The sequence below is a fragment of the Entelurus aequoreus genome, linkage group LG15 (assembly GCF_033978785.1).
Source record: "Entelurus aequoreus isolate RoL-2023_Sb linkage group LG15, RoL_Eaeq_v1.1, whole genome shotgun sequence".
Taxonomy (NCBI): domain Eukaryota; kingdom Metazoa; phylum Chordata; class Actinopteri; order Syngnathiformes; family Syngnathidae; genus Entelurus; species Entelurus aequoreus.
The window spans coordinates 20,008,201-20,019,327 of NC_084745.1; the positions used below are offsets into that span (position 1 = coordinate 20,008,201).

Sequence of the window (11,127 nt, forward strand, 5' to 3'; positions counted from 1 at the left end):
ACGGTGAGTACAGCTTTGGCTTCCAAACATTTGATTGCTTGCCCGTACGTGCGTGTCGCTATGTGCATGTCACGTACGTAACTTTGGGGAAATATATGTTTCTTGCCGACGCTGATGGCGGCCGGGGTGTCGTCGAAAGCTACAACGCCCGCCGCTGCCGTCCCGTAGCTAAGTTAGCTTCAATGGCTTCAAATGCTATCACGTTAGCTCAGTAGCTAAAGAGCTTCGCCGATGTATTGTCGTGGAGATAAAAGTCACTGTGAATGTCCATTTCGCGTTCTCGACTCTCATTTTCAAGAGGATATAGTATCCGAGGTGGTTTAAAATACAAATCCGTGATCCACAATAAAAAAAGGAGAAAGTGTGGAATCCAATGAACCTTTGTACCTAAGTTACGGTCAGAGCGAAAACAGATACGTCCTTCACCGTACTGTAGTCCTTCACTCTCACATTCCTCATCCACAAATCTTTCATCCTCGCTCAAATTAATGGGGTAATCGTCGCTTTCTCGGTCTGAATCTCTCTCACTGCTGGTGTAAACAATGGGGAAATGTGAGGAGCCTTTCAACCTGTGACGTCATGCTACTTCCGGTATAGGCAAGGCTTTTTTTTATTAGCGACCAAAAGTTGCGACCTTTATCGTCGTTGTTCTCTACTAAATCCTTTCAGCAAAAATATGGCAATATCGCGAAATGATCAAGTATGACACATAGAATGGATCTGCTATCCCCGTTTAAATAAAAAAAAATAATTTCAGGATCCTTTAACTGGTTAAAATTGGTAAGATACACAAATAGACCTGGACAGAAGGGTACTGAAATGTCTCTCTAAACCAGGGGGGCCGCCTAAAAATAACTGTTTTTTAGCTGTGGTCCGTATGGGCCCCAGCGGTACTCAGTTGTAATACACTTTTCCACCACTTGTGGCAGTAAAGACAACCTCGAACCAACAGAAGAAATTTGCAGCTGCAGTAAAGTCATTTAGAAGTTTCTTAGGCGCAAAAATTATGAATAATGTTGTGAAACTGTATTTCAATTTGCACTTACATTTTATTGACAGTTTATTTAAGAAAGGTATATTATGTATCATTATTATTTATTACTACCATATTTTCCTAAGTATAGAGCACATCGGTATTTAAGCCGCAACTACTGAATTTTGGGAGAAATAGAAAGGTTTACATATATTAGCTGCACCGGACTATAAGCCACAAATATATACCAGTATGAAATATTTTGTAAATGTTTATTTACATACCTTAATTGTTTCTATACGGAGCCTGTAACACAGCAGTAAAACAGCTCATCAAACAAAACAGAACTCATCGTCAGGGACACACTAGAGATGGCTCTGCAATCAGCTAAACAGACTTAGTAACTCTACGGTGACGTTTTGGTCGATTTACAAAACTGAAACAATACAAAAAGAATGCCATTGTAAGTTAATAATACTAACGCAGGCGCTTGTAAACGTGTTAGCATACTAGCTACTGCTTTTTTACATTGTGATAGCAAGCACAAAGATGCTTGACAACACTCCCGCGGACATCACACATGGGACGGTTTAGTAAGTATAAATTGTTTTAGTTATATTGTACAACTTACAAACGTTGCTTGGAGTGATGAATGAAGAATCCTTTCAAGCAGAAACGCTATGGACAGTTATACTTCCAGTTCAAGGCGCGAAACGAAGTACATTTTCAACCTGCAGCACCTGCAGTGAGCAAACTCGTCCAAAAGATGACGCCATAGCCCAAACAATACCACACCTTGTCAGTGTCTGTGTTCTATGAAAACTATTTGTTGAATACAAAACGTTATGGCCGTTAGCGAAGAAAAATCCATAAAAGAGCCGCACTGTTTTATAAGCTACAGGATTCAAAGCGAATAATAAAAGGAGTGGCTTATAGTCCGGAAAGTACAGTGATCAGTTCTCCTTCCAACCATTTTCTGAGGGGCTCGCCGGATAATTTATTTATTTTAGAACTGCGTAATTGTATGTACATTTATTTTTCATCAGTTTTAATGAGTCACTTCTTTTGCAGTATTTTTAACTCGTATTTATTTTTGTAAATAAAGCCTTGATAATAATCTTTGCAATTAACACATGCTTTCATATCATTGGACAAGGTTCTAAACCAGGTGTGTCAAACGTACGGCCCGAGGGTCGGATCAGCCCCGCGAACAGGTTTTATCCGGCCCGGGGGATGAGTTTGCTAAGTATAAAAAGTAACCTGAAATTTTTGAATGAAAAAAATAGCTGTTCTAAATGTGTCCACTGGATGTCGCAATAGCAATTCTTTGTATCTTTGTAGATGATGCTACATATGTACAAAATAAACCACATGATGTTAGTACATCAGTCGAGGAAAATGATCAAACTACATAAATAACATCCTGTAATTTGATTTTGATATAATTTTTTTATCTTGATAGACTGAAAATGAACACCAATGAGTTGATTAATGAACATTATCACATAATTTAGTCAGAAAATATAAATAATGACAAATAAAGTATATTTACTATTAAAAAAACAACAACATTATCATTTGTACAATTTCAGAATGTGCCTGTTATATTTTTAAACAAAGAAAACAATCTGAAGTTGTCTTTATTTTTCAGTTATCATGCTGTGATTTTACCAGTCCGTCCCACTTAGGAGTACATTTTTCTCCATGTGACCCCCGATCTAAAATGAGTTTGGCACCCCTGTTCTAAACTGTAAGTAGGGTAGATATAATTATTAAATATGATTAAAATCAAGAGATTACTAATTCAGTGTTAATATTTGAGTGGTCCCCGGACCCATCTGTAGTGGAAAAGTTGGGCTTTGAGGTCAAAAAGGTTAAGAACCCCTGCTCTAAAAAGGTACGACTCCAACGACAAGCTTTGTACCCTTTTAGGTACCCTCTGGTACCTTTGTTTTTGAGCGTATTCGCTGGCCAAATGGCAACACGGACAAGTTGAACAATAGTGTGTCCCAGAATTGACGCCTGAGGAACCCCATTCGATCTGAGACACGGTTACCCATTTTCAACAAAGTACACCCTGTGATCCAGATAGGACTTGAACCAGTTAAGATCAGAACCAGATATTTCTTAGCACATGCAAGTAGCGACCTTGGTTCTCGGAAGGGTCTTCCAGGTGTTGTCCTATTCAGGGTTGTCTTATACTCGGATCAAAACTGCACTCTTCGTCTTAGGCCAACAAACGTAACCTCCCACCTTGCGTGTCGCACCTGGTGGCGGTAATAAACCTCTGCAGCCTTAAAAAAAAAAAAAAGAGTCCCTGCGGTTTCAAGTCCACATGTGCACTTGTCTCCATCTCTGCTAAAGTCTGCAAGCCCCCTTGCCAATTTATCTTCCCTCCTTCCTTTCCCCCTTCTGTGCCTTCCTCACAAGAAAAACCACAAACAATCCCATCAAATGCAGTACTTTTTTTTTATATTGTTTTCATCCCTGGCACTTAAAAAGACATCAGTCTAAAGTTGCAGCTGCACTTCTTCTTCATCAGCAGCCATCTTGAAAAGGCTATCAAAGAGTTGATGCTAATTAGATCCTGCTGCCCCGGATCAGATTTTCGGGGTATTAGCGGCGAATGGTTGCAGCCGAGCATACCGCGGCGTGGCTGCATTCACGGCGCATGAGTCGCCCTTCCATTCAGTCCAAGGTAAAGACCAGATGTTTCCCTCCGATTTCCTGCAGCACATTGAGTCTTCCAGCATCTGTGCGCGCCACAAAGTAAACATGCCGTTTGCTCCTCAGTGACAGCTGGGCTCAGATTCCTCGTGGAGAACGTTCTCTCTCGCCGCGTCACATGGTCTTCATCAGTGGCCGCCGTTGTCATGGAGACGCTAAGTGTTGTCATGCAAACTCTCGACGCAGAGCTTAGTGTTTCATCCCTTATTTGGCGTTCGATCGGGTCTGCATTTCAAATGAAAACGACATATTCCACCCAATCCGTTTAACTCTAAATCTGGTCATTCACATATTCAACTACAATAAAGGAAACATCTTAGACCAGTGGTTCTCATATGGGGGTACGCGTACCCCTGGGGGTACTTGAAGGTATGCCAAGGGGTACATGAGATTTTTTTAAATATTCTAAAAATAGCAAAGATTCAAAAATCCTTTATAAATATATTTATTGAATAATACTTCAACAAAATATGAATGTAAGTTCATAAACTGAACATCAAATCAAGTAGGCTATTCCATTCATTACCATAAACCCAGAGTTTCCCCCATGCCATGATGGTTTGACCCTCACTAAAATGTCCGTCAAAAAGAACTGTAAAAAGAAATGCAACAATGCAATATTCACTGTTGACAGCTAGATTTTTTGTGGACATGTTCCATAAATATTGATGTTAAAGATTTCTTTTTTTGTGAAGAAATTTTTTGAATTAAGTTCATGAATCCAGATGGATCTCTATTACAATCCCCAAAGAGGGCACTTTAAGTTGTGTAGAAATCTTTATTTATAATTGAATCACTTGTTTATTTTTCAACAAGTTTTTAGTTATTTGTATATCTTTTTTTTCCAAATAGTTCAAGAAAGACCACTACAAATGAGCAATATTTTGCACTGTTATACAATTTAATAAATCAGAAACTGATGACATAGTGTTGTATTTTACTTCTTTATCTCTTTTTTTCCAACCAAAAATGCTTTGCTCTGATTAAGGCAGACCTGGGCATTCTGCGGCCCGCGGGCCGCATCCGGCCCTTTGTACGTCCCTGTCCAGCCCGCGTGAAGCCAATTATAAATTACAAAATAAATTTAAAAAAGTATCTATTTCGAGTGTGCAATACAACGGTGCTGCTTTTGTTTTGAAAAGCGTTATTTGTATTACTTCCGTGCGGACGTATGCTCGTGCCGCGCAGCGGCAATCACAAATACAAAATACATTTAAAAAAAACATCTTTGTCGTGCGTGCAATACAACTGTGCGGCTTTTATTTTGAAAAGTGTTATATGTGCGTATGTCCTGTGAGGGAAGGCACACAGCGACAAGTGATGCCCGGTTATCCCCGAGACGCTAAAAAGAGAAAAGTTGATGACGAATGGCGTGTTTTAAAAAAGACATGGACTGCCAAGTAAAGGTAAAGCCGTGTGCTTATTTGTGGTACACACGTTGCTGTCTTTAAAGAATATAGTGTAACGACCTGCTGAAGTAGATGTCTTCTTGAGTTGCGTAAATGAGAAGTGAGGAGACGTGCGTGTGGAAGGAACGAGATATGTTGAGCTGTGTTAGTATAGCTTGCTCAATAAAAGTTTAAAAAGAGCGTCAGACTTCGTGTGCACTTCTTCTGGACGCTACAATTGGTGTCAGAACTAAAACTTTGCGCATACTGCACTGTTTGTGTGCTACGTCATCGGGAGGTACGTGCCACGTGAGGAGCTCGCCGCAAAGAGAGAGAGAGACAGAGAGAGAGAGAGAGAGAGAGAGAGAGAGAGAGAGAGAGAGAGAGAGAGAGAGAGAGAGAGAGAGAGAGAGAGAGAGAGAGAGAGAGAGAGGTTTACAGGTGCAGCCACGCTGCTTGCCACGGGGGGGAATTCCGCCCTCAATGAAGACTCCCAGGTTTGATGGCAAGGCGAACTGGGAGGCATTTCATCCCACTTGTGACATCAATTGTAGTGTCCAGAAGAAGTGCACACCAAGTCTGACGCTCTTTTTAAACTTTTATTGAGTAACCTATACTAACACAGCTCAACTTATCTCGTTCTTTCCAAAAGGAAAACCAATCCTCACTCCTCATTTCCGCAACAGCAACGCTTCTTCCTTCTTCGCCAATCACCTTACAGGCGTGCTACGTTCACAACAAAGAGGATGCAGGATGAAGTGACAGAAATTGAAATGTTTGTATTGTAATAACAGAAATTGAAATGTTTGTATTGTAATATACATCAGGAAGTGTTGTGTAAGAAAGTGTTAAAAATAAAACCATCAAAAGCCATCTGCTTTTGTATAAAGATAAGTTAGGTTAAATGAAAATATAATTATTATCTATCTTACGGTATATCAAAAATAATTTGAGCAAAATTTAATTGAAATATTGTCGGTGTGGCCCTCCAGCAGTGCTCGGGTTGCTCATGCGGGCCCCGGTAAAAATTAATTGCCCACCCCTGGATTAAGGGGTACTTGAATTAAAAAAAATGTTCACAGGGGGTACATCACTGAAAAAAGGTTGAGAACCACTGTCTTAGACAACTTGATTCACTTTAGGTTTTTTTTGGGCCGACTAAATAGTTTTTCTTTAGCATAGAATGAATAGATACATAAAAAATAGCCACATGGCATTAATGCTAATAGCAAGTTGACACTTAGCACATTTACAAAAGGTAGACATGGTAGGCTGTAGGCTACTAGCAGCTAGCAGTTACACGACAGCTAAGCGCACAATAGCACACAAGCTAGACATACAGTACATAATTAGTCTGCTTAATTAAACAATATTATTGTCCAGTGGTTTCCAAACGTACCACCTCAGAAAACACTTGGCTTTCCGAGTAGCGTCGTAGGCCCAAGTATTCATTAAAATCAACAAGTATATTTAATATTTGTGGCCACTGTAATTTTACATAAAATGCACAAACATCATCAATGATACTCTATATACTATACATATTTTCAGACTTCCTTTGTGTACCACTAGATGGAGCCTACCTACCACAGTTGGATAATTACTGTTATGGTCTAAAACCCGTCATTTGTCAATATAAACAGGTAACAGATAATTGTAGTTACATATTACTTACACATACAAAGCCTTCAAGGCAGATGCATAATAGAAAGTTTCCAGTAACAAACGTGTCCGCATCATTCAACTTACTGCGACACTAGCCTAACTTAATGCATTATTTAAAAAACTATTACCGCTCCACTTCAACTTAAAGACAGCATACGTCCATTCCAGATAATAATGCATGATATATTTAAAAATTAATACAGAAATAAATTAATAATAATCAGGTTAGTATTTTTCACACCTATTGTTCTCTGTTCGACTAATTTTACTCAAACAAACCTTTTGTAACATTCCACAACACAAAATAGAAAAAGTACCGTATTTTCCAGAGCGCACCGGAATATAAAATGCACCCACTAAATCTTAGAAGAAAATATGTTTCTTTATATTAGCCGCATCTGACTATAAGCCGCAGATATATACGTTGTGAAATGAGTTATTTACACGGAAATATTTTGTAAATGTTTATTTACCTTAATTGTTTCCAAACGGTGTCTGTAAAAGGCAGTAAAACGGCGGATCAAACAAAACAGAAGTCATCATCATGGACCCACTAGCTGCCAAAGCTAGCTGTCTAATCGGCTAAACGACTCACTCACTCCACGGTGACGTTTTGGTGAGTTTACGAAACAATACAAAAAGAATGCCATTTTAAGTTAATAATACTAACATAGACAAATGTGTTAGCATATTAGCTAAAGGTAACTTATATATTTTATTTTATTTTATTGTGTTGTTTTCTATTTTAATTATTAATATTACTACTATTATTCTCTCAATGTTAGGTTTTTATTAACTTATTAATGTATTCTATTTTTTATATTTTCATGGTATGTTTTATATTATTTTTAGATGCCGTTAATTTCAGTTATTCTCCAGTGTGGATGCCTCAAAGGTGGCGTTTTTCCTCAAATTCTCAGTGCCATGCCATGTTTTGTTTTTGCTTTTCTTTTGTTTTTGTCAATAGTGCATGCATGTTTTCTACTATCTGCTTTTTTTGTACAGCACTTTGTTTTTGCCACTTGCTTGTGTATGAAAAGTGCTATATAAACAAATTTTAATTTGATTTAAACGCTAACCACGCTAGCTTGATTACATTACGATAGCATTTAAAAATATGTATATTAACATACAGACATCACATACAAGACAATTTAGTAGGTAAGAATAATTTTAGTTATATTGTAAAACTTGAAGTGATGAATGAAGAATCTATACTAGTAGAAACGCTATGGACGATTAGAAGACGGAAAATCACTTCTAATTCTGGTTCAAAGCCATAGCACAAACAAAAGCACACCATTTAAGTGTATTTGCATGTGTTTAATGAAAACTATTTGCTTTATGGCCGTCAGCGGCAACAAATCCATAATTTAGCCACGCCGCTTTATAAGCCACTAGGTTCTAACTGTAGAAAAAACATAGCGGCTTAAAGTCTAGATTTTACAGTATTAATAATTCAGGTTGATATCGGATCAAAATCAATATCGGCTAATACTCAAGGCTCCAATATCGGTATCGTTTCGGATGCTTGTAAATTCGTCGTTATTAAGATTAAGATTAAAGTACCAATGATTGTCACACACACACTAGATGTGGTGAAATTTGTCCTCTGCATTTGTCCCATCCCCTTGGGGAGCAGTGGGCAGCAGCGGCGCCGCGCCCAGGAATCATTTTGGTGATTTAACCCCCAACTCCAACCCTTTGTTGCTGAGTGCCAAGCAGGGAGGTTATGGGTCCCATTTTTATAGTCTTTGGTATGACTCGGCTGGGATTTGAACTCCAACCTACCGATCTCAGGGCGGACACTCTAACCACTAGGTCACACAACATTGAAACATGCACACACTGACTTCCTGTTCAGCGGAAAGTAAGCTTCAAATTAAAAGCATGGCCGAAATGTCCTTGTTTCTGACTTATAGAAAGATTTGCATGCATGAAATATTTATTATAATCGTAGTCAAAACACACAAGCACATTAGCAAAGCTTTTTTGTATTTTTGGATATGAATATTAAATATATTAAAACACAAGAATATCACTAACAATATACAGACGTTTATCAGTGACATTACTACTTTAGTAAAAGAAACACAGGTTTAACAACATTTTTTTAATAAAATAAAACACATGAATAAATAATATAATAAATCTGAATATTTCACGATAAAGTCAAATTTGAGAAACTAATGCAGAGTTTAAGCTATATTGACTAATTTTGCAAATTAAATTAAGGTGCAGGACACTTTGCTTGATAAAAAAAAAATTTTTACGGCTAATTTTAATGTTATTTATTATTTTTTTTGCAATTTTTAATAAACGTAAATGTCCCCTTTGTCACAGTGAAATGATGCAAATGGCAGCCGTGCCGCACCTTGGACACCCTTGTCATCATTTAGAGAGCGGCGTGCAAGTACTTCTTTAGCCGAAGGTTTGGTTCATTCATGAAACGCTCTGAGAAAAACCTTGTGGATGGCCAAGAAATATCGTAAAGGCATCAGAGTCGGCCGACAGGAAATGCAAAATGAATCGAAAAGATGCTCGACATGCCATCGAATGCTGATTTTGGACGCAACTTTTAAGGCTTTTACAGTAAAAGGAGCCACTCGGTTCCTGCGAGAGCACGAGTCTGCGAATGTCATCACAAAGTCTGGAAGGCTGAAGTCTGGAATCCACATCTGGAGACCATGTCGCTGTCCCGCTGACACTCCCTCCTCACAAATCCACATTAGCGACAGCATGGCGTCCATTAGTCAGGCGGACGCTGACACGCGGCGTACAACCGGCTGACGGACGGCCTGGAAGTGCGATTCAGATGTCGATGTAAATGATATCACTGATTTGTCCATGAATTGAAATGACTAAAGTTGTCTTGGTTCTCTTTGTTCAGGTTTGGACTCCAGCACCAGGACGCTGAGCACCCCCAGTCCAGGTCTCAAGTCCTCCTCGCTCTCCTCGCCTGCCCTCTCCAGCAACGGCCATGACACCAACTCCACGTCGTCCTCCTCCGGCGCCGCCGAGACCGTCGCCGTGGTCCACCCCCAGCCCGGCGGCCACACCCGTTCCCGCCCCTCCAAAAGCCACGCCGCGGTGGACCTCCTCCCCGACCACGCCCTCCTGCAGATCTTCTCCCACCTGGCCACCAACCAGCTATGCCGCTGCGCCCGCGTGTGCCGCCGCTGGTACAACCTGGCGTGGGACCCGCGGCTGTGGGGCGCCGTGCGTCTGACGGGGGAACTGCTGCACGCCGACCGCGCCGTCCGGATTCTCACCCACCGCCTGTGCCAGGACACGCCCAACGTGTGCCTCACCTTGGAGACGGTGATCGTCAGCGGGTGCAAGAGGTTCACCGACCGCGGGCTGCACGTGTTGGCGCAGTGCTGCCCCGAGCTGCGCCGCCTGGAGGTGGCCGGCTGCTACAACATCTCCAACGAGGCCGTGTTCGAGGTGGTGTCGCGCTGCCCCAACCTGGAGCACCTCAACCTCTCAGGTACGTCCATACTTGCCAACCTTGAGACCTCCGAATTCGGGAGATGGGGGGGTTGAGGTAGGCTGGGTTGGGGGGTGCGGGGGTTTGGTGGTAGCGGGGGTGTATATTGTAGCGTCCCGGAAGAGTTAGTGCTGCAAGGGGTTGTGGGTATTTGTTCTGTTGTGTTTATGTTGTGTTACGGTGCGGATGTTCTCCCGAAATGTGTTTGTCATTCTTGTTTGGTGTGGGTTCACAGTGTGGTGCATATTTGTAACAGTGTTATAGTTGTTTATACGACCACCCTCAGAGTGACCTGTATGGCTGTTGATCAAGTATGACTTGCATTCACTTATGTGTATGTTAAAGCCGCATATATTATGTAACTGAGCCGGCACGCTGTTTGTATGGAGGAAAAGCGGACGTGACGACAGGTTTGGTGGTAGCGGGCGTGTATATTGTAGCGTCCCGGAAGAGTTAGTGCTGCAAGGGGTTGTGGGTATTTGTTCTGTTGTGTTTATGTTGTGTTACGGTGCGGATGTTCTCCCGAAATGTGTTTGTCATTCTTGTTTGGTGTGGGTTCACAGTGTGGTGCATATTTGTAACAGTGTAAAAGTTGTTTATACGGTCACCCTCAGTGTGACCTGTATGGCTGTTGACCAAGTATGACTTGCATTCACTTATGTGTATGTTAAAGCCGCATATATTATGTAACTGAGCCGGCACGCTGTTTGTATGGAGGAAAAGCGGACGTGACGACAGGTTGTAGAGGACGCTAAAGGCAGTGCCTTTAAGGAACGCCCCCAATATTGTTGTCCGGGTGGAAATCGGGAGAAATTCGGGAGAATGGTTGCCAAAGGAGATTTTCGGGAGGGGCACTGAAATTCGGTAGTCTCCCGTGAAAAAAG

At 40.9% G+C, this 11,127-nt stretch overlaps 1 protein-coding gene across 1 annotated transcript in view; it reads left to right on the plus strand.

Moving 5' to 3' along the window:
* The window catches only part of si:dkey-192l18.9 (F-box/LRR-repeat protein 7), a 58,165-nt gene that overhangs the window by 45,862 nt on the left and 1,176 nt on the right, over positions 1-11,127 (plus strand). The window contains exon 3 of the mRNA XM_062021039.1: positions 9,644-10,243. Coding sequence (XP_061877023.1) covers positions 9,644-10,243 — 600 coding nt within the window. The remainder of the gene's footprint in view (positions 1-9,643; positions 10,244-11,127) is intronic.